Below are 23,316 nucleotides of genomic sequence, written 5' to 3' on the forward strand. Positions count from 1 at the left end.
TATTGTTGCCTTTTTCATTATCGCTTCACAATACCTTCAGAAATCTTCAAGCGAATTTGAAAAGTTAGAATTATTGTTACGGTTTGGGTTTAAAAACGCTTTCGCTTTGAGTTTTTGACTTTTGTGGAGACGTCAATAAAGTCATTGCACTCGGACGCTTGGATATTCAATGTACTCCGTTGTTCTATCTTATACATGAGTCTTTCAAAACCTCAAGATAGTGTTTGACTATTTTTTAGATAGAAATGGATGCTGTTTTAACGGGACTCAAAGCATTTTATAACCGATGCGAAAGTAAAAGTGGTTTGTATAGTTTGAAATTTTCCATAAAAGACTGTAGATCTTAACTATTCCACTTATAAGAACAATGTATTGTTGAATTAATGTATCATAGAAATGATTGGTGCTCTATTAAACAAACGAAAAACCATTAATATGATGCATTGTGGCACTTTTCGAGTTGCGTAGCCAGTTTGCAAGTTTTGGACACGTGCTGATGCATTGTGGTACTTTTCGAGTTGCGTAGCCAGTTTGCAAGTTTTGGTCACGTGCTGATGCATTGTGGCACTTCTCGAGTTGCGTAGCCAGTTTGCAAGTTTTGGTCACGTGCTGATGCATTGTGGTACTTTTCGAGTTGCGTAGCCAGTTTGCAAGTTTTGGTCACGTGCTGCGTAAATTTTAGATAATTATCATTGTATTTTTGTTGGGAACTTTTTGTTTTTGCAGTGAGTGGACACAGAAAAATTTACATAGCAAGACCAAATTTTCTTGGCTGAGAACGGCACTTTTTTTCTATTCTGTGTTGATATAATCTGTGTACACAGTCATCTCTATTTTAAGTTAAGTGCTCTGCTTTCTTTTTTTTAACTTGCATAGATCCAAGGACAAAAGACTGGTTTCTAGTGCCATCTTTCTATGGCCCTCTTACAGCTTGTGTTCTTTACATTACCATTGTCATCATTGGTCCTAGGATTATGGAACAGCGAAAACCATTTGAGCTAAAAATACCAATGACATTATATAATTTTGGCGCCGTGGCATTAAATCTGCACGTGACTATTGAGGTGAGCATGTTAAATTGAATATAACTCGAAGACTACTTCCCGCCAAATTTGAAGCTATCAGTTTAACTAGTCCCAGTCTTTTTACTTAAGTGTTGCCCGAGGAAAGTTTATTACGACAACACGTTTTATTGGCTTTATGCATGCAAATATAGAAATGTTTAAATAGTAAAATAGAGACTTCCTTGTGGTGACCTCGTTCTTGTGGTGGCTAATATCGTAGGGTTTTAAGTTTTCATTTAGCTGACGTTGACACCTGACGAATAGTCTGCCGAAATGCATAGTGTCTTTTAGCATTAAAAACGGTTATTTTAGAACTATTGAATTAGTGCTCTGGTATTAAACAGTTCTTTTAAGAAATATTACGTTATTATTTTCACCATTCACAATGGCATTTACTATTTTTAAAACAATTTTTAGAAATGTTTACTGATAGCTAGGTAGACATCCAGTTATATATTTAGTTCAATGGACGGAGATTTCCACCGGGTTGATTTCGTTTATTTTGTTTGAAGTCTATTGATATGAATCGTGATATGAATTTCTTACTTAAACGATAACCGTGTCATTTTTCAGCTTTTCTTTGGTTCGTGGGACGCAGGTTATAGTTATGTTTGTCAAGACGTTGCCATATCTACAGAACCAAAACACATGAGGGTACGCTTCCTTTCAAAATTTCCTCAATATTTTTTTGTTTGCTTCATTTTGCCTTTTTTAACACTGTATGATGACGCTCTTCATGTGAATCTCGGCAGTGGCTTAGCCCGCGTTAGGGTTGTGCAGTGACTTAGCCCGCGTTAGGGTTGTGCAGTGGCTAAGCCCGCGTTAGGGTTGTGCAGTGACGTAGCCCGCGTTAGGGTTGTGCAGTGTCTTAGCCCGCGTTAGGGTTAAGCAGTGGCTTAGCCCGCATTAGGGTTGTACTATTTTATATTTTCGGTATTCCCTCATTGCGAAAACAATTGATTTCTTCAAGTGCCTTAGTCAGCAAAAATTTTTATTTGCGATATTAAATCTAGTTGTGATGTCTAACACATAAGTAAAAAAGTTTTCAATTTGGTTCAATCGTTCCATTTTATAATGGTTTGAATTTGGCAAAAAAAGAATTTTATTGACCTTGTCCTTTACAAAAGGCTGGAACAACTTACATTTGTGACGTCATGCTAGGGAGACGTGAATGCAAAGTATATATAGCAACTACCTTATATGACGTCAGCATTTGGCTGAATTTTTTTGATATATTAGAAATCATACGTAGATCGCAAATAGATTTTTTTCAGACAAGAGCACTTTAAGAAATAATTGTTAAAGCCCGTACGTACATAGCACGACAAAAGTTGTAGACAATCTCCTGAATCGCAATCATGTATCGTTCCAAATCCATTTGATACGATTAAAGCCCGTACGTACATAGCATGACAAAAGTTGTAGACAGTCTCCTGAATCGCAATCATGTATCGTTCCAAATCCATTTGATACGATTAAAGCCCGTACGTACATAGCACGACAAAAGTTGTAGAGAGGCTCCTGAATCGCAATCATGTATCGTTCCAAATCCATTTGATACGATTAAAGCCCGTACGTACATAGCACGACAAAAGTTGTAGACAGTCTCCTGAATCGCAATCATGTATCGTTCCAAATCCATTTGATACGATTAAAGCCCGTACGTACATAGCACGACAAAAGTTGTAGACAGGCTCCTGAATCGCAATCATGTATCGTTCCAAATCCATTTGATACGATTAAAGCCCGTACGTACATAGCACGACAAAAGTTGTAGAGAGGCTCCTGAATCGCAATCATGTATCGTTCCAAATCCATTTGATACGATATTAAGTATTATTAAACAGCATAATTTATATCTTTTGTTCGTATGTTATTCCTTGACATTGCTTTTGATCGAAGTATGAGAGCTTTGTCCAATTTTAAGTAGTGTAAGTTAAACGAAAGATGATTCAAACGGTCATGATTTCAGTTGGGGCGATTCTCTTTTTTGCATCGTTACATTGTCAATTACATGTTTGTAAATGATGATCGTCCAGGTTAATATGGTTCAAACCATCTACTTTACATTGTCAATTGCTACTTAATCTTGTACAAAAGAATTGTTTATTTAAACGACAATCGCTTACAGGTTATTATTCTCCTTTCCCCAGATTACCAATGCTCTTTGGTGGTTTTATGTATCGAAGTATTATGAAGTGCTTGACACGGTAAGGATATCTTTCTAATAGCGAATCAATGAATGTTGCTTAAAAATCAAGTTTAATTCATAGTCATGCAGCCAAGAAATTGATGGAAATAAGCTGATATTGATAGAAATAAGCTAATTAAGTTTGGTATAATTTCGTAGAAGCACCATTGCTAATGCGCATTTAATATACACGACGAGTTTTTTTAAAATAGACATGTTTCGACATCACATGATGCCATCTTCAGTATAAGTGTTATAACAAATAATAATTTATTATAATTTATGCGCCTAAGTTTGGTATCATACACTCATGATGTCAACGATCAAATATAGTTCAACGTCAATACGTGATTGTTCTGATTTTAAATTTTTTTAGGTATTTTTCATTCTTCGGAAAAAAACAAACCAGATTTCATTCTTGCATGTGTATCATCATACTTCTATCATAGTACTATGGTGGGTTGGGCTAAAGTGGGTTCCCGGTGGATCATGTAAGTACACTTGGTTTAATTATATTGTTGCTTGCATAATTATATTCTTGATTTAATTATATTGTTGCTTATATAATTACATTGTTGCTGCAGTTAAAATGCCTCTATCATTGTCAGAGAAATAGTTTCTTTAGACAATTAAATCGATTTTACAAACATTTTCGGTATATTTTGATTAGTAGGAAAATTTATCTTCGTGGGTTTTTTCTGGTTTGGACGTTAATGACTCCGCGCTGGAAGTGACGTATAAAGGAGAAAACACAATTTTACTTGTTTACGATTTCTTTGATTTTGCGCTCCAACGATGTCGTCAAACTATACACCTATGTATGCGCCATCTTAAGTTTGAAGTGGTTTTATGAAAGTTTATTATCACAGCTTTCTTCAGTATAACAATATCTATATCTTCAATACATTTCTTGTCCTTTTTACGTCACATCCGGCCATAAAAAGCCACAAAGATAAAATTTTCGTCGTATGAAATATATTGCAAATGTTCTTAAAATGCATTTAACTATTTAAAGAAGTTTCTCTGAGCCTGATATCTGCACTTAAAAGCAATTTTAACAACACGTAGATCAATATTTGGCTGTGATCTTTCTTTTGCTTGGTACGTATTTTACCTTATCAAACTATGCCCCAAATTGTCTTTCACTGCTTAAGAAGCTATATCCTTATGATTTATAAAAGTGCTCCAATAAAACTGCTAAAATTAGCTATGAATTATCATTGACAATTTGTTTTCCTTATTTTTACTTTGTTGTGTTTTTCCAGCATTTAATAGCTCGTTGATCAACTCATTTGTTCACGTGATCATGTATTCATATTATGCCTTGAGTGTATTTCCGTCACTTCGAAATTATTTATGGTGGAAACGTTACCTTACCCAATTTCAGTTGGTAAGGGCAAAGACTTAGACTTATATCTTATCATTTCATGTCCATTAAGAATTCTATACTCAGATTAGCCACGTGACTGTTGTCTATTCATATTGACGGTTATAAGAAAAGGTGAACATGGGGTTTGCGATAAGTTTGCAATTTTGAAATGCGGCAAGGCTTTGGGTACAGTTGTTCGTAAAGTGTGTTTATAGAAGAAATCAGAGAATAAGTTGATTGGTGGAAAAATTTGTTGCAAAATTGATGGCGAAACCTCAAAGGTTAAAACTGCGTCGGGAAAAATTTAAAAATCTGCGTTTATAAATGATTTAGAACCCAGTCCTCTAGATATCTCAAGGTGAGGCAAGGACGCCATCTTGAAAGGTGGCAAAAGCAAAACTCAAAAATAGGTTAAAAGAAAGGTTAAAAAGCAATCTTATCAAATCTCGCAATTGAAAAGTGTTTGCACCATTAGACAGCAATTGCAATACGGCTAACTTTCTTGCCCTCAGTAAAAATGTGAACTTCACAACTCTATAATTTGATGTGTCTCATTAACTTCTGTTAAAATAACTAGTTTTTATTGCAGTTTTTACAACATGAATGTGTAAACATCCCTCCCCAAGCAATTATTAAAACTGGCTATGTTTTATTTGTATAAAGAAATAGGATGTAACCCTAGCAATCGTTTGACTTATTGTAATTTTTTGCTGTTGCGAACTTCGATCAAGTTCCGGCAGCCATGGCGCTCTAACGTTTCGTCTCTATTTGCATTAAGATACAATTTTATTGAATGTTGTGCATTCTATTGCTGCCCTTTATGATGACTGTGGTTATCCTCGATGGGTCAGCTACGCAATGATGATGTACATGGTTACCATGATATCTTTCTTTTGTAACTTCTACGTGAAGGCGTATAGTAATGCAAAACTGAGGAAGAAACTGGATGATGCAGGGGAGACCGTAAAACTGAACGGTGTTCATGAAAATGGTCATCAAAAAAAGTTTGATTGAAGGAACTGATATTTTTATATATGTTTTGGTACGGATGTTTTTACTGTTGAGAAAAATGATGTATGGTGCGTGTATTGTATTTGCTTCTATCGTTTGTGGTTCTAAATAATCACTGACTTCACCTTTGAAATGTTGTTTTATGTTTTAGTTAGATTCCAATAAAGTGCAATTCTTTAGTTTTGAATATAACTTTTATTGAGGTTTTAAATAAATCATTGAATTGTGTTTTGAACAAGAATGCATCAATGCTCAGTAACTTTGACGCCATTTTGAAGACGAAGCTTAAGTTAGTTTTTTCTGAGGGTTTCTTGCAAGTGATATTATTTTAAAATATTAACTAAGATATACTTAAAATGCCTAAGTGAAAATTGCCATGATATGTTTAGCCTCACGAGCAGAGGCGTAACTAGAACGTTAATTGGGGGAGTGTATATTCATATATTCAGTTGTGCCCTACTGATTTCTTTTGAAATTCAAATCACTTTCAAGAGAAATCAGTAGGGCACGACGGAATATATGAATATGCACCCTCAATTAACGTTCTAGTTACGCCTCTGCTCGAGATTTGCTAATAAAACAAAAAATGTTGTTACAAATGCGTCTTAGCGGGCTTCAAAATTGCTGTTATCACTTGCATTGACGGTTGGATATAGCCTTCCAGTTTATGTTACAGCTCAGTGGAACAAACCAAAAAGAATTTGATATATTATTACGATCACATGTTTACAAATCGCGCGAACCAAAATGGCAATGTCTAGCCAAGTCTTGAATTGAATAATAGGATGATAATCAACGACGTCTTTTCAAACTGCGAGATTTAACAACGCACTTCTGTCAGCCTCTTATACGTTAATAAAAATGAAACAAATGTTAGAAGTGGCAATATTTTCATAAATTGTTATTTTAATCAATGAAAATGCATTGCACTGCACTTAAGTTTTAGGTGGAATTACCATTTGTTTGTCTGTGGGTGGGAGGGTGGTGGGATATAATTGCATATTTTTCAAAAGCAATCATGTACACAATTTACTGATGTTTAAAATGTCTATAAAACTTCGGTTCACATCTTAAATTGCTGCCAAATTTTTGTTTCATTTGCAGACTGTTCAGTTTAATGGAGGCTCGTGTCCTTTAACATGCACGCAGTACCTTAAATTCGTTGAAATGAAATTGAGTTGTATTTGGCTTTGTGTCATTTGGTACGGCAGTAGCTTTATACGGTGTACTTAATTCTGATAAAGGTGCAAGATGCCTTTTTCACAACCTTTATGAACTCATAATTTGGAAATGATTGTCACATGACGTAAGTCGTATTAAACAGGCTGTCTGAAAACTTATCTACTGATTATATATCACATGTGTAAATTAACAATCGCGTTATTGTCATGCACATGTATCAGGTCGAAGTCCTTCCAAGCCGTCAGAGGTTTTTTGAGGTATTAAAGAATAACAAGGTTAGTTAAACATAAAACATTTTAAATACTCTCTTAAAATCTGTACAAAGATGTAAATGTTCTCATTAGTGCATTCTCTAGCGTCCATAAATCCGATTATATGGGCCGTCAGTTGCCCCGGCAGGTGGGATAATTTTACTGATACTGCTGATAGTGACTAAGCTAGTGTCATTGCTTGTCTCGTTGCTACTCTCACGGCTAGTGACTTAACTAGTGACTTAGCTAGGGACTGGCCCTTTGACCAATGGCGAAGCTCTCCCGATCTTTTATTCCTACAATGCAAATTTTTCAGAGAAATTGTTCTACATTTCTTTTGAAAATTATTCAATTCATTGGGTTTCCAACTTTCAAGTGATTAATACAAAAATAGTTGCATTGTAAGAGAAGAAAACTTGCTGCTCGTTACTTCCAGTGACAAAGCTAGTGATTTAGCTTGATTAGTTACTCAGTAGCTAGTAACTTAGTGGCTTGTGGCTAGTAACTCAGCTAATGACAAAACTAGTTAACTACTGAACTAGATAGCGACTCAGCTAATGACTTAGTTAGGGAGATGGCTATAGTATCATGGCTAACTACTTAGCTAGTGAATAAGCCAATGAGTCTGCTAGTGACTCAGCTTATGACTTAGCTTTTTACTTTACTACTGATTCCACTAGTGACTCGGCTACTGACTCAGTTATTAGCTAAGCTAGACACTCAGCTAATGACTTATTTTCATAGCTAGTGACTTAGCTAGTGATATAGCTAGTGACTTGGCCAGTATGGTTATTGACTTGGTTAGTGGTTAGTGACTTGGCTAGTTACATGGCCAGTGTCATCATGGCTAGTGACTTGGCCAGCAACTTATCTAGTGACTAGGCTAATGACTTGGCTAGTGACTTAGCTAGTGAGCGGGCTGTAATTTCATGGCTAGTGACTTCGCCCATGACTGAACTAGTGCCTTGGCTACTGACATATTAGCCAGTGCTAGTGACTTAACTTGTGACTTAGCTAGGGACCTAGCTGGAAAGATGGCTGATGTCATGGCTAGTGACCTAGCTTGTGACTTAGCTAGGAACCTAGCTGGGAAGATGGCTTATGTCATGGCTAGTGACTTGGTTAGTGACTTAGCTAGGGACCTAGCTCGGAAGATGACTGATGTCATGGCTAGTGACTTAACTTGTGACTTAGCTGGGGACCTAGCTGGAAAGATGGCTGATGTCATGGCTAGTGACTTGGTTAGTGACTTAGCTAGGGACCTAGCTGGAAAGATGGCTGATGTCATGGCTAGTGACCTAGCTTGTGACTTAGCTAGGGACCTAGCTGGGAAGATGGCTGATGTCATGGCTAGTGACTTAGTTAGTGACTTAGCTAGGGACCTAGCTGGAAAGATGGCTGATGTCATGGCTAGTGACCTAGCTTGTGACTTAGCTAGGGACCTAGCTGGGAAGATGGCTGATGTCATGGCTAGTGACTTGGTTAGTGACTTCGCTAGCTGCATTTGAAATAGCAATCTTTTTAAAATTTTAAACTAATCATTGCACATTCATCATTTTTCTTGCATTAAAGAACAATGGAATTTGGAACTTTCATAAAAGAAGCAAAAGAATATTATGAAAGACTGGACAGTTTAAGCGGTAATAACTGTATTTAAAGTCTTTTATAACCTCTTTCCAAACATTAAACTTTTCTACATCAGTCACGTGTTCGTTCCAAAGCAGTTAAGTGTTTGTACATAATCCGATCCTCTAAATCATTTTGTGTTTATATTTTTTAGTATATTTAAGAAAATATTTTCGTTTTACTTTAACCCAATTGTCTTTAGGAGTGACATTCTTCTTCATTGCAGGAAGAATATTTCTGTTTTCATTAATTTTATATTCACCGAGCATAATTCATAAATGTAAAAGAATTATTTACATACGAGAAAAAAACACTTATATTTTGGAATGCTTTTTGATTTCTTCAATGATCATCTCAACAAAAATAGCAAGTCTTTGCTGAAGTCAATGTCAATGTTAATTGTTTAGCCGTTTGGAATTAAAATTTTCCTATCGTCTGTACATTACGGACAAATGCACTATTTACCGTTTTATCACTTTATCAACTGTAGATCCCAGAACAAAAGATTGGCTGCTTGTATCGTCGTTAGCCAATCCATTACTTGCCTCTCTGATTTATCTACTTGTGGTGAATGTTGGTCCACGCTTTATGGAGAAAAGACAACCTTTTCAAATAAAATCATTGATGGTGATTTACAATTTTGGAGCGACAGCATTAAATTTGTACTGTTTTACGAAGGTATTCATAAGATATAGTATCAAAAAATGCGTGCCTTCTGAGTGCGTAAATACTTAGCAATTCGCCCAAACATGTTGAATGTGCACATGTTATACAGTTTGTTGTTAGTGGACAAATTTGTCATTATTACTCACATAAAAATGTTTTCGTTAAATATCGTTTTACGTGGTGGAATGTTCATGGTATAAAACTTTGTCATCTTTTGAAATATCGTCCACAACGATCTTCCATACTGTTAATAAATAAATACTTTTGGGCCCCTTAGAAACAAAAGATGTATACTGTGTTAATGTGTTTAAATCCAAACACAGATATAGACCAATCACCGCACGTGTTTTATTGTTTTTATTTTATAAAAATACTTATTACATAGCAATTGCCACTTCCTCTAAAATGCTCCGCTTTGATTGGCTAAGAAACATAAAATACACGTAATGGCAGTCATTACGCATAATTATACAAATAGATGCAAAGAAAATTTTTGAGGCAAACACAATTTGTTACTTTTCTGTTCTTTTCACATAGATATTGAAGTGCTCATGGAAAGCTGGCTATAATTATGTTTGCCAAAAAGTTGTTATCTCGAAGGAGCCGGAACACTTAGGAGTAATTATTGTTAATTGCCTACTATATTGAGTCGTTACACGTTGTGAAAAAATTCTCTTTAACGATATATACACCTGATTTTGTTTGTATAGATTGCAAATGCTATTTGGTGGCATTACATTTCAAAATATTTGGAAATGTTAGATACGGTAAGTGCTTACCTATTATTGATGACTAGATAGAGATATACTTGATCGAAACCAAGTGAATTTAAGGAAAGGCACATTTACTGTTAAATTTGTGTACTTTTTACAAAACCAACGTATTTTTGTTGCTCTGAATGCTGCATATACAATACGAGAATTCAACACACCGTATCTTTTGTTTCATGTTGGGTTGCCAAACAATAATCCAAGAAATATTGCACTATGCTATATGTTGTTTGCAATGTTTTTTGTATCATTTCGTGAAAAAACGATTGTTGTAAAAAAAGTTTGCATTGTTTAGTGAAAGCATAATAAATATACGTGACCAGTTTTAGAATTCCCAATAAAAGTTTTTAATGATTGATTTTTTACTACACGTTGACTGAAAAGGTAATTTGGATGAAAAGCAAAACTTTGTATGCTTAGCGTTTTTCTACCTGAAGAAGAAGTTTGCAGATGCTTATGTCATCTTTTGATTTTAATGGAGCTTAAGTTTGAAAATGAGTTCACGTAACTTGGTACACTTTGGCTGCAAATAGCAGTTTATTTTATATCTGCATGCAAACGTTAACGAATCAGTTTAATACTTGTGTTTATAGTTAATAATTACTTCAAAATTCTCTCATCTTTTGAAAGATATTTTTCATTCTTCGTAAAAAAGACAACCAGATCACCTATCTTCATGTTTATCATCACACATCCATCGTGGCACTTTGGTGGATTGGAATTAAATGGGTTCCCGGTGGATCATGTAAGTAAGCGACTTGTTGACATTACCACAGATTGAGCTACAATTTTTCTTTATCTTTCAAACCTTTTAAAGCATACTTTGAAAAATTTGATCCATTTTGATGAAATTTGCTTTCTTACCTCGCTTAGTAAATTTCCTGCACACCATTCTTTTTGGGCTATTTTTTATGCAGATGAAAAAACATCTGTTGTAATACTAATTATAAAAGATATTATTCAAAATACCTGTATCAGAGTCAGGGAAATAACTTCTTTGGAGAGTTAAATCGATTTTACGAACATATGCGATGTGTATGATTGGTCGAAAATTTCACCTTTATGAGCTTTTTGGACTTAAATATTGATGACTTTGCACCGGAAGTGACGTAAAAGGAGAAAGCGCGGTTTCTTTGTCAAATGATATCGTCAAAGTGATCAAACTATACACGTATTCAGCATCTTGAATTAAGTTACACATAGTGTTGTTTTTAAGAAGATTTGCTATGGCAGCTTTATTCAGTTTAATGAAAGCCATATGTACAATGCACGTGTTCTCCTTTAACCTCACATACAAACGTCACGTATAAAGAAGTTATTTCTTTAACACTAATATTGGCATCAAATGAAGATATGATCTTCGCACTTTGCTGGACAATTTAAGCAATCGTCTCAGGACCTGAAAAAATCAGGTGACTCAACGGGATTCGAACCCATGACCTCTGCGGTGCCGGTGCAGTGCTCTGACCAACTGAGCTATGAAGTCACACAGTGGTGAGCAGGTCAATATTGTTGGGCTCATGTTTTCTCGTGAAAGGAATGTCGTATGAATGTTTTATGCAGTGCGGTGTTTTGAAATCAAATGAAGATATGATCTTCGCACTTTGCTGGACAATTTAAGCAATCGTCTCAGGACCTGAAAAAATCAGGTGACTCAACGGGATTCGAACCCATGACCTCTGCGGTGCCGGTGCAGTGCTCTGACCAACTGAGCTATGAAGTCACACAGTGGTGAGCAGGTCAATATTGTTGGGCTCATGTTTTCTCGTGAAAGGAATGTCGTATGAATGTTTTACGCACCACTGTGTGACTTCATAGCTCAGTTGGTCAGAGCACTGCACCGGCACCGCAGAGGTCATGGGTTCGAATCCTGTTGAGTCACCTGATTTTTTCAGTTCCTGAGACGATAGCTTAAATTGTCCAGCAAAGTGCGAAGATCATATCTTCATTCGATTTCAAAACACCGCACTGCATAAAATTCATACTAATATTGGCACTTAAAAATTTTGTTTGCCTATTCATTTCTTAGTACGAAAACCTTAGTGTTTTATTTTAATAGTCATCTACCGACCGAAATTGTTGCATAACATGACTTACGTAGCCCTTGTCAAAGTATAGTGAATATACAGTAGAGCCACTCAATTGAATTTTTCACGTGCCGCGCATATCTTATTACGCATGTGATTACCATAGTGGTAGAGAGTCAATTGCTTTTTTAACCAATAGTCTGATTAAATATACAGCAGCCAGTTGCACAACAAAGTGGACCTGCTGTATATTCCCTATAATGTGCCCTTATTAAGCTGGCCACGTCACTGTCCTTTACGCTGGAATGACCCATTACATCTAGTTTTCAAAGGAACAAATGCTTGTTGTATGTAAAATAATTTTGAAATTGTTGTATTCACGACAAAAAAAACAAAAAGGCTTCAACAATTATCTGAAAAAAACTGGAGAAGCTGGGTTCTTTACCATAAAAACGCTTATTGATTTCTTGACCTAAAATTTCAGCTTTCGTTGGCGCCATGATCAACTCATGTGTTCACGTGGTTATGTATTCATATTATGGCTTGAGTGTGTTTCCTTCACTTCGTGGCTATTTATGGTGGAAACGTTACCTTACTCAATTTCAGTTGGTAAGTGAACTTAACAGTACTTGAAAGCAATCAAACACTTGCTATATTATAGAGGTAAGAAGACAAGTGAATTAGTAGTTACAAAGTGTAGTCACCATTTGACATTGGTTGAGTTACTAAAGACAAAAAAAACCAGTTATGCTATAATTGCTAAAAACGTCGTTAAAATAATTTTCATTGAGGTTGTTAGCTTATAGCTATGAACAACATAATAATCGTAATGCCAAGAGCGAATTACAATCGTCAATTCAATGACGTAGATGTACTTGGAATGTACTGTGTGTATGTATGTTAAAAATATGTCTATCATTGAGAAAACAAAGCTTTTAAGATGTATTATCTTACAGTCAACTGAATCAATTCATTTTTTCCAAGGATCTTTTTACCTTCATCTTTGTCCAAGTTATTTGTGTACTTTTTTCACTATGCAAGCTGTAAAAAGATGTTTTTTCCAAAGATAGCACATGTTCTTTCTAGAGTCAGCTATTTACTTTTTCTTTAGAAGACATCTTTCTCGTTAAACTTTAGATACCTTTTTTTTTGTTTTAACTTTAGATGAGTTCTTTTGTGTGGAGTTTATAAGAGTTTATTTTTTTACTTGAACTTTAGATTAGTTCTTTTTGTTGGAACTTTAAATGAGTTCCTTTTATTTAAAACTTTAGGTTCAATTCTTATGCCTATTTCTGCAAGCTGTGTTGGCCCTTCGCGAGGACTGTGGATTTCCTCGATGGATGGCTTATGCTTTGATCACATATATGATGTCAATGATTCTTTTATTTGGAAATTTTTATCTGAAAACGTACCTAAAGACAAGACTGAAACTATCGAACGGCGAAAATGGAAAAGTTCAAAATGGAAAAGTTCAAAATGGAAAATTATTGAAAGGGGATTAGAAAACACACCAAAAAATATACAGGCTCAATACAATGGCTATTGGATACACTTGATTATACAGTATACACAGTAGGTTATTGTGCTAATTACCATTTCAAAATAGTGTCTTTTAAAAACTTAGGACTTTGCTGAGGAAATTTGAGTGTCCTTTTTGATCTTTTGTCACATTAACTATGAGCCAATTGCCGAAAAAGTGGAATCATGTAAGGACTTGATCAATATAGGCTATTCTTATGTTCTTTAAAAAGATCTTTACTCTAATCAACGTGATCCATGTGGTAAAATAGTTAAGGTGATATGTTAAAAACAACTATTTGATGAAAGCCTTGAAAATGAAATTCTAGGCAATTAACTATTTTCAAATTTGAAACATTGTAAAATGTCTCATTCTAATGATCGCTGAAAGTGGTCGTTATTCCAAAATATCTTGCAAAACGCTGTAGCTTTTTCAGAAAATACCATACCATTAGAAAATCTACAATGATTGCTTTCCACCGACATAACTTTTATTATTTCAACATTTAGTAAAACAAACACAATAGCCGTTTCTGTGCGATCAACGTCATGTTATATTATAACGCTATGAAATAGTCACCCATGAAATTCCAGCCTTCATAGTAATAATTTGGGCAGTTCTGAGTACATAGCTTATTATTCATCAGCGAATATCACTAATATGTATAACACCGTTAATTCCCAAGTTATATCACAAATTTTTGGATAAATCTCGAGCATGCGCAATCAACTTGACCAGCTGCTCAAGCTCATCGTCTTGCCAATGACAAAGTGCATCTACTAGCACCGATTTTGATGAAAATAGCATGCTTAGTAACAATTTACTAGAGAAATCTTCTGCGCACGCGCAATCTGTTTGAACATGCACAGTCGATTTTACCATACGCAGTCGACTTGACCAGTTGCCCAAGTTCTTGGTCATGGCAATGACCAACTGCATCTACTAGCACCGACTCTGAAGTAAATAGCATGCTTAGTAACAATTTAATACATAAATCATCATGCTCCAACGCATGCGCAGTCCACTCGATTAATTGTTTATAGTCATGGCAACGACTAACTATATATACTTCCACTACATTTGTGACAATTAGCTCACTTAGTCGCAAATTATCAAGGAAATAATCTGGTCATGCGCAGTAACGATTTTTTTTATTCGTTTATAAATTTGTGACAAAAGTAATGTGAATAATGGCCACAAACTTTTGGCAACATCTGTAAAATTTTTCTGCACGCGACAAATTGTCACTGTTATCGTTTAACCAAAAATATGATCTGTTCTGTAGGTTTTTATATAACAAGCTTCTGAATTTTGCCTGCCTATGTTTGTAATGAACAACAGGAAAATTTTAATTCACTTTTATACGATCTGGGTCATGTGGGAGTTGGGCCAGCTGCTTAGTTGAGGGTTATCCAGCGAATCCTTAATTCAGCGTTCAGTGCTATATTATATCATCAGAATTTCTTTCCTCCTTCAGTTATTACAGAGGCTGGGTGTCGGAGGGTAGCAACCCCGAAGGGTGGAAAAAGATTTTTTGTGCAGGCAAAGAGGTTTTCAGTGCTTAAGGAGTGTGGTTTCTCAGTTTGTAAAAAAAGCCTTGTATTAAATATTTTCCTTTTTTTATTTTAATTCTTGTTTCAAAGAGTCCTCGCAATGCTGTATGACAATTTACAGATTTATGGCTTTGTTTACATGGAGCCAAGTTACCCGGCAAGGCAAATAAGTCTGTCGGCAGGGATAAACCAGCACAATGTTGGTTTGACAATGAGAAACTCGGTTTACAGTCCCATACACACATTGTTATTATATAAAGTCCTCAAAATTGAAGTACACTTCTATCGCGAATTCTTAAAAACAGCAAAAATAATAAAATGAATCGAGAAAAGTTTCAAAAGGCGTATTTGATGTTTCTGTTCGTGCTTTTGCGTTGTCATTGTTTAGTTTACAAGCTATAGCAAGATAGACGCATGCGTGTTCGGTAACCGAGTATGTTACCAAGTTTCCTGTTCAAACTTGATTACATTGTACAGCCGTGACTCGGCACAATTTCCCAAGAACTCTGCAAGGCGAGTTATTAGAATCTCTCAAATAAACAGTCAGGCAAGTTAATCATAGGATTTATATAGCAGACGAGAACTCGCTGTCGAGTTACTTGCCTAGCCGGGTAACTGGGCTCCAAAACAGGCCCTTAGGAAATCAAAAACTTCCCTGGTGTGCATAGACTCCTCCAGAGTGTCTTTCAGCAACTGTACCACTTCAAAATCTGTTGCTATAGAACTGAAAGAACGCGAGTTCATTTGACCGATTGATTTAAAACATAAAAATCTGCATATGACCATAAATTATTACAGTGAATGACTCTTCAATACATTAAATTTGGGCAAATAAGCTACCCCTTCCTGGAAATACGCGGTACTTTATGATATATGATTAAAAACAAGATTAACAAACATTATCAAAGGTATTTTCTGCATATTTTAAGTTTATTTTTGCCAATATTTTTTTCTCGATGTTAAAAACTCATCGCTTTCCGAGTTAGGGTGAGTTTGTTCGGGCAAATAAAGACAGACATAAAGACTTCTTGTCCCATGCAGTGGCCATCATTACAAACTACAAAAGAAGATCTCAAAAATTTGTTATTTACATTTACTTCACTTACATTTTATTACATATTCATCCTGCGTGAATAATTAACTAGAAGCCATCATGTGAAATATTCTTTAGCCCATGTCGTTTAAGTCGTGTTTTTAGTCTATTTTTATAAAGTGTGCCTGAAAGAAAGAATTGTGAAATAATATGTTATAAAACTAAAGATACATTATATACATTAGTCATTAGGTGATTTAGGTCTTTATTATCTCTCGTGAATAATATGCATATTAGCTGTCGTTTTGCTTCGGTGAAAAATTGTTTATTCAGCAGCAGCCAAACTATAACAAAGGACACACCGGTATGTAATGTAAAGCACGCGCTTTACACCGTAAAGGAACATATATTTGTCAATAGTCAGTGATTCCCAACACAGCTCTTACATTCAAGGTATGTTTTAGTTAATGGTGTGTTACATTAACATTGACTCGATCAGTGTTATAGGTGTTTGTTTTGTATGTCAATGTGCTATGTACCAAGAAGATAAGCATCCAACGGTTTCACTTTGACCCTTGTTTAACATAAGCCCCGCTGGTGAAAATGCATTTTATGAGAACTTACTGGCTGGACTCATTAACTATAATTATATGGGACACGATTAAAATGGACTTCACAACAGCTGATTTATAATTATTTTAATATTATAAATTTGGTCCGTTGTAGTGCATAAACAACAGCTTAGCTAGAGGCTTGAAGAATCGGAGAATTATTTATTATTTCATGTTGCAAGTCATAGCTGCAAATGAAATACAAATACAATTCAATTGTGATTTTTACAGACTAAATTAAATATCTGGCGGGCTATCACTGTATAATAACTGCTTTGTGTGAAGTATCCTCGTGTTTGCATATCCGAGCATATCAGCACTTTCTCATTGAATCGTGTAAAATATTTCTTGTCACTTCCATCCCTACTATATATAAGCTTTTATGGTAAACTTTTGTACATCTCACTCCACGAAATCTAAAGGAAATAAACTATGATAGTTTTCTTGCAACTAAACTAAGTTTTGATTTAATTCAACACAACACTTGATTAAACCTCATATCTACCAATAAATTGGCTTGGCCAAGACGCACCCCAGACGACCTCCCGTTGTTATGTTGCTTTTAACTTCCTTTCGTATAAGCAGTCGTTCACAGTAAAGTATGCTCAAATTGGAGATTAAGTGCCTTGTGATAACATTTGTAATCTATTCGGTCATTCTATAAGCACTAACTCAATTTGGAACCTTCGATTTGAGCTTTTGGATAATATGATAATAAACATGTGCATGATTGTGAAGGAGAGCTTGTTAAGTTCAAACATAAATGTTTGACCGTGATCCATGTCCTAATTGAAGCTCATGAGCCTAGTATGATATTTTGGCTGGGTAAGAAGCAGTGGTTTGTATATAATACGTATGTAGATATGCGTGAGCAAAATTGTCGTTAATCTGCATTGTGTGTTCACCTCGTGATCACTGCGACACTTTGATTGCACAGAGCCATAATATTGAGTTGATGTAACGGTTACGTCAAACGGCTTACGGCTACCGTTAGCCGACCGAGAAGAATGGACTGAAATGAGTAATGCGGATGTCTGAAACGCAGAATTTACCGTCATTATTCCAAGACGGTTAGTTTTGGAGCTGTTGACGTGAGTGAATACAGCTTGGTTAAAATCTCGGCTAAAATAGTACTGGCATTTCGAAGCATGTTTATGTGAAAATATGCATGGCAATGATATAACGGACAGGTAAGATTAAAATTCATAATTACTTTTAATTCAAAGTATTCGAAGAGTTGAATTTAGTGTACTTAGATGTTATGAATCATACAATATGTGGCTAGCTATATATATTTCTAGTATCTTATGACAAATTTATTTATGATGTTCATATGTTTATACTTTATAGTTAACCGTTGCGAGCACCTCATGATTCTTAAAGTAAGCAACGGTTGAATTTCGCGCGCACATTGACCGTACTCGCCTCAGTCTATCTATTACACGGGCCACCGTAGCCGTTAATCGTAGCAATTGCATCTTAAACTCGCTAATAGCATTCGTAAAATATTCTGTCGTAAAATATTCTTTTGTAAAATATTCCCAACATTGCTGAATGGCGAATCCAGTTAGGGAGACTAAGTTCAACTGGGGAACTAAGTTCAATAGTTGTAAATAGAAAAGTCATGGTGAAACAGTTTTACCAAATGATGTACCTCCTACTAGTAGAAAGTCCCGGATCCGCTGTTGTGGATGACTTTAAAACAATCAATTAGCTAAAAATTATGTAGATAGTTATTTTAGAGCAAGCATGATTTGTTGTGTAAGCATAATTTAATGCTCTTACTTCTTTGTTGATTGTGCTTAGCGTTTAGCTTATGTTTATTTAACATAATAAAAACTCCTGAATTTATTAAATTTTTTGTAGTATTGCAGAATAATGGAATTCGTGAAAGATGTAAAAGAATATTACAAAGGGCTGGATGCCATGAGTGGTAGATATAATATTTTATAATATTTAATAATATTTAATATAATATAATATAATATATTATATAATATATATATATATTATATATAATATATAATATGTAATATTTTATGTTGAAAATTTAGTTTAAGCAAATAGGTTTTTTAATTTATGAGATGAGCCCTTTGTTTCCTAATGTATTTTTTACATTGTAGCTACTAAATATCCCTGAGATCATGCAGTAGCCGGAAAGAATAGGTTGACCACTTACGTGAAATCATTCAAAATGGTTTTTCATGATGAAATTAGTCTTAAAGAAATTAATTGACTGAATTGTCAAAAAAGTGGAAATCTTCTACGTTTATGTATCAACGAAATGTGAACATTTTCTTTTTTGAAAATGGCAACGCACGCTCTGTTTGTATTCCATAAAGATATTGTTTTTCTGATGAAAGAACAAGTGTTGCCTAGACTGTTCCATGTGTCGAAGCAACTAGACTCCCATCGCTTTACCCATAAAATGTTAAAAAGCTATGCTTCTTAATGATAAAAAACATTCTAATCTTTATTGAACAAAATTTTTGACATTTTCACCGATACATCAATGAATAAAACAAGCGCATTAAAATCGTCTTGTTTAACATCTCTATGTGAGAGAAACATCGATTTCTTAACGACGTTACATATTACTGTGGAGCTCACTAAATCTATTAAAAATTGATTGATTTTTTGTGTTATTTATATAGATCCCAGGACAAGAAAATGGCCGTTTGTGTCGTCAATTGCGAGCCCATTGTTTGCCTGTTTGCTTTATTTGTTTATTGTAAATGTTGGTCCACATTTAATGGAAAAACGTCAACCATTCGAAATTAGAAAGTTAATGGTCATTTACAATTTAGGAGCAACTCTATTAAACTTATACTGCACAACTCACGTATGTATTAGTCAGTATTCAAGGTGTTATTTTGATAAATAATCGATAGGTCATCTTCAAATGTTCTAATGACAATTTTAAATGAATTTTTATAATTTTGCAATTGACACTGGGTTTATTAGTCTCACCAGAAGTGTCATGGTGCATTTTTTATCTGAGGAAAAACAAGAACATTCTGAAAATTCAATTCCTCATTAAGCAAACTTCATGAGAACATGATAAAAATAATTATCTTACCTTTTCAACATGAGACCTACAAGACCTTTGCATGTAGTGTCAATAAAAAATTTTAGTAAACATTTCCATGGCTTCAACTCTGTTTTGTTTGTTTTTTCAAAAGCTCTTCGTTGGCTCGTGGAAAGCTGGATACAAATATATATGCCAAAGAGTAATTGTTTCAACCGAACCAACTCATTTGATGGTATACACAATTGAAACTCTTGTAACAAATGTTGTAATATATTAACTCATGAACTACGATTTCTAATTTCAAAATATAATTACAGATCGCGGAAGTGATATGGTGGTTTTATATTTCCAAGTATTTAGAAATGTTGGATACGGTGAGTTTAAAACTAAAGAAAAGTCCTCCGAGCGTTAGGGTAGTGGTCAAAAAGCCTCTGGCTTTTACTTTCAGTATTGTAACGTTAACGTTGGTTATTAATTTTCCTTATTTTTGAATCAAAAATCATAGGTATTCTTCATAATGCGAAAAAAAACCAACCAAATTTCTTTCCTACACGTCTATCATCATACATCTGTCGTGATAATCTGGTGGATAGGAATTAAATGGGTTCCAGGTGGCTCATGTAAGTCCGGTCAGCGGAGTATTTGCAAAGCTATTGTGAAAGTTGCACTCTACATTATATATCCTAGTGATTTGTGATATAAAGCAGTAGTGATCAAGTATAGAGTTAGGAAAAATAAATTAAAGCTGCTCAATTTCAAATAAAAAAATCTATTCATAGCAATATGCCATCAGCTATAAATTTCAAATTACTTATCAAAGTGCAATTCTTGTTTTGAAATGTAAATACATCCAGAAATGGAATGCTGTAAATTATTTTTTCTACCGGTAAATTTGGCAAGCCAAACAATACAAAAGCTACAGAAAATCGTAGGTTAGAGAAAAGAGCTTTTTTCATAGATTGTTTGTATGTCTGTTTATTTTGTATTGACATGTATGATGTTTCAGAGCAAAATTCCTTTCTGTCGTCCATTTGTAAGATAGATAAATTGGTAGTCACCTGAAATGACGTTTACGCTTAGTGCCGACACGAGTATTTGTAAACGGTCGGATGCTACTATGCGTCATTAATGCTTATTGTTATTTTCAATTTTTTGGCAAAAACTTTCTTTATTTGTGTAAAATACAATAAACATTGTAATTTATCATTGAATTTGAGATAAACAAATGAATATAAGCCATAATGTTGAGTTAGAATTAAACATAATGTTTCGTACTGAATGTTAACTGCTACCGATTACGTTATTTTCGCCTGTTCACTAAAAATTATTTTGTATGTATAAATGAACTATATACATTAACTATATTTCGTAATGTTGAGGTTCATTGACTAATCCTTACGCACTCATTGACTGCTTGTATTTGTTGTAGCTTTACTGCTTGTTAATTTAATGATTTTGCTTTAAAAACACAAGAACATTGACGCTAGTATTAACTAAAATAAATTCTCCATTTAAATGCTATTTATGGTGTTTAGCTTTCTACTGTGCAGCAGTGAACTCCTTTGTCCACGTTGTGATGTACACATATTATGGTTTAAGTATGTTTCCTTCTCTTCATCGTTACTTATGGTGGAAACGATACCTGACTCAATTCCAGTTGGTAAGTGTGCATGCCTAGAAAACCTTTTAAAGTAAAACCATCAAATTTGCTTTCGTTCAGTACTGTCAGTAGGTTTTGTTTTTGTATTTCTGGGATTTAAAAATGAATGGAAGGATCGCCATAAAACGAAATTTTGGTTTCCACGTCAAAATTGTCTCCTGTGTCTCTGTGACATCATTATTTCAAATTTCTGCGTCTGCAAGGCACATAAAAGACTACTTCAAAGTTGATAAATAAGCTTCAATAACAAATAATTTCAGAGTAGGGTCTTTATTTTATGTCTTTTCCAAAATCGACGCTTTGTTTGGATTAGGGGGCTGAAATAAAATCTCGAATTCAATCTTCTCTCTTTGCAGTCCTGTTGTGGATGATCAGCACATCATACTTTCTATGAATGATAATTTTTTCCTAAAATCATAACCCACTCCATCACCTTATCAAGCTTAGAAACTTGTGTCGCAAACTTCATTCTTGGTGTTTTTGTAATTTTTTGACTATTCCATTCAAAAATACTCGTGCTTAAGCGTTGAGAAAGCATAATTTTTGGAGATATTTACAATATGGACGAGATTTTCTTGGAATGTTTCAAGTAATGTGTTTCTTAAAACAAGAATTAAATTGCATTGTTGTAAAGTGGTCAAAAATTATGTGGAAAACCTATCCACACGATATAAGATTTCAATAGAGTTATGTTTAGTGCATTATTAGTACATCCACTTTTTTTCTTTTTAGCTTCAGTTTGGATCTCTGTTTATACAAGCAATATTAGCACTTCGTCAAGATTGCGGGTTTCCTCGATGGATGTGTTATGCCCTACTTGGATACATGACTTCAATGATCTTTTTGTTTGGAAATTTCTATTTGCAAACCTACCTTAAAGGCATGAAGAAACATGACAAGGACGTTAATGGAAATGTTCATAGTGTAAATGGAAAACTTGAAGGAAAGCCAAAGAAAGATCAATAATTCTAGCTGACGAAGTTTAAGAGAGATTGTTGAATATTTAATTTTTCTTTGTCATTATTTTTCAACGAAGTAGTTTAGCCATTCTTTTCTTCAATTTGCTATTGTCAAATGCTTAAATTTTGCTATGTCAATTTATTGGTAAAAAATATTAAATCCATACACAACATGTATTCTGAATAGATAACCTTTTGCTATGAATTATAGTAAATTTAGTGTAAGACCTTTTAAACAGAAATCTGTGATTGTACACAAACCCTTTTCATGCATTGACCATTGCATGACAAATGAACAAACAATGGCCTATAGCACACATGGTCTAAACTTTCTCCATATCTCATTTCAATTCTTTTATTATCTCATACGCCAAATGGAACTTGGACCTCCATGTCTTTGCTGTCGAAAAAATGGTGCAAGAACAACAAATTGCATGAACAGACGACTTTGAATTGAGCTCCTATATGAATATAAGTTCTCCTCACTCAACAATATTCTGCAGTCCTGTAAAATCATGTTTCATTTCGTTGTTACTTTTATAGCATCTGTGAGTTTCATAGTTAAACCAGCACAATGAAGTCTCAGAGAATAAAGATACTTTGCCGAACAATACTACCGACACAGCATTGTTATTATCATTGGTCGTACCTTTGAGTTGCTTTGGAGACTGAAAAAGTTGCTAATTTACTGTCCTTGAACAAATACTAAGCGAAATTGAAATACCTAAACTTCGAGTAAAAACTCAACCTTAATTCAAGAGTCCAATATGATATGAATTTTTTTAAACTTTTT

General features: G+C 34.5%; 3 protein-coding genes, 1 long non-coding RNA gene and 1 pseudogene across 8 annotated transcripts; 4 read left to right on the top strand and 1 right to left on the bottom strand.

Moving 5' to 3' along the window:
- The first annotated feature begins 155 nt into the window (after nt 1-155).
- On the top strand, nt 156-5,827 carry LOC124454100 (elongation of very long chain fatty acids protein 4-like). Its single transcript, XM_047004908.1, is given in 9 exon segments — nt 156-171; nt 240-303; nt 877-1,064; nt 1,638-1,718; nt 3,218-3,274; nt 3,632-3,746; nt 4,521-4,645; nt 5,403-5,424; nt 5,427-5,827. Coding segments are annotated over 8 exon segments (858 nt in total). The 5' UTR covers nt 156-171; nt 240-245; the 3' UTR covers nt 5,639-5,827.
- Nucleotides 5,828-6,920: 1,093 nt separating this feature from the next.
- Nucleotides 6,921-14,158, top strand: LOC124454099 (elongation of very long chain fatty acids protein 4-like). Of its 2 annotated transcripts, XM_047004906.1 has the most exons (9): nt 6,921-6,941; nt 7,039-7,092; nt 8,641-8,708; nt 9,185-9,372; nt 9,898-9,978; nt 10,071-10,127; nt 10,761-10,875; nt 12,642-12,766; nt 13,429-14,158. In XM_047004906.1, the coding sequence occupies exons 3-9, from the start codon at nt 8,645-8,647 to the stop codon at nt 13,657-13,659; spliced, it is 861 nt and encodes a 286-aa protein (XP_046860862.1). In that variant the 5' UTR covers nt 6,921-6,941; nt 7,039-7,092; nt 8,641-8,644; the 3' UTR covers nt 13,660-14,158. The 2 variants fall into 2 exon arrangements, with proteins under 2 accessions (XP_046860862.1, XP_046860863.1); XM_047004907.1 differs by lacking the exons at nt 6,921-6,941; nt 7,039-7,092 and adding an exon at nt 8,486-8,549.
- On the top strand, nt 7,024-8,677 carry LOC124454938 (annotated as a pseudogene).
- Nucleotides 8,911-9,622, bottom strand: LOC124454101. Its single transcript, XR_006951340.1, has 2 exons — nt 9,507-9,622; nt 8,911-9,298 (listed from the first exon to the last, which is right to left on the bottom strand). It is a non-coding gene; the product is annotated as an uncharacterized LOC124454101 (long non-coding RNA).
- A 2,442-nt stretch (nt 14,159-16,600) lies between the features above and the next one.
- Nucleotides 16,601-22,700, top strand: LOC124454645 (elongation of very long chain fatty acids protein 4-like). Of its 4 annotated transcripts, none has more exons than XM_047005416.1 (8): nt 16,601-16,715; nt 18,740-18,806; nt 19,528-19,715; nt 20,056-20,136; nt 20,222-20,278; nt 20,410-20,524; nt 21,440-21,564; nt 22,297-22,700. In XM_047005416.1, exons 2-8 carry the CDS (start codon nt 18,752-18,754, stop codon nt 22,528-22,530), a joined length of 855 nt encoding a protein of 284 aa, XP_046861372.1. In that variant the 5' UTR covers nt 16,601-16,715; nt 18,740-18,751; the 3' UTR covers nt 22,531-22,700. The 4 variants fall into 4 exon arrangements, with proteins under 4 accessions (XP_046861372.1, XP_046861375.1, XP_046861374.1 ...); XM_047005419.1 differs by having other exon boundaries at nt 18,748-18,806; XM_047005418.1 differs by lacking the exon at nt 16,601-16,715 and adding an exon at nt 17,684-17,698.
- Nucleotides 22,701-23,316: the final 616 nt, after the last annotated feature.

Source organism: Xenia sp. Carnegie-2017, unplaced genomic scaffold (genome assembly GCF_021976095.1).
Source record: "Xenia sp. Carnegie-2017 unplaced genomic scaffold, XeniaSp_v1 HiC_scaffold_3, whole genome shotgun sequence".
NCBI classification, from domain to species: Eukaryota; Metazoa; Cnidaria; class Anthozoa; order Malacalcyonacea; family Xeniidae; genus Xenia; species Xenia sp. Carnegie-2017.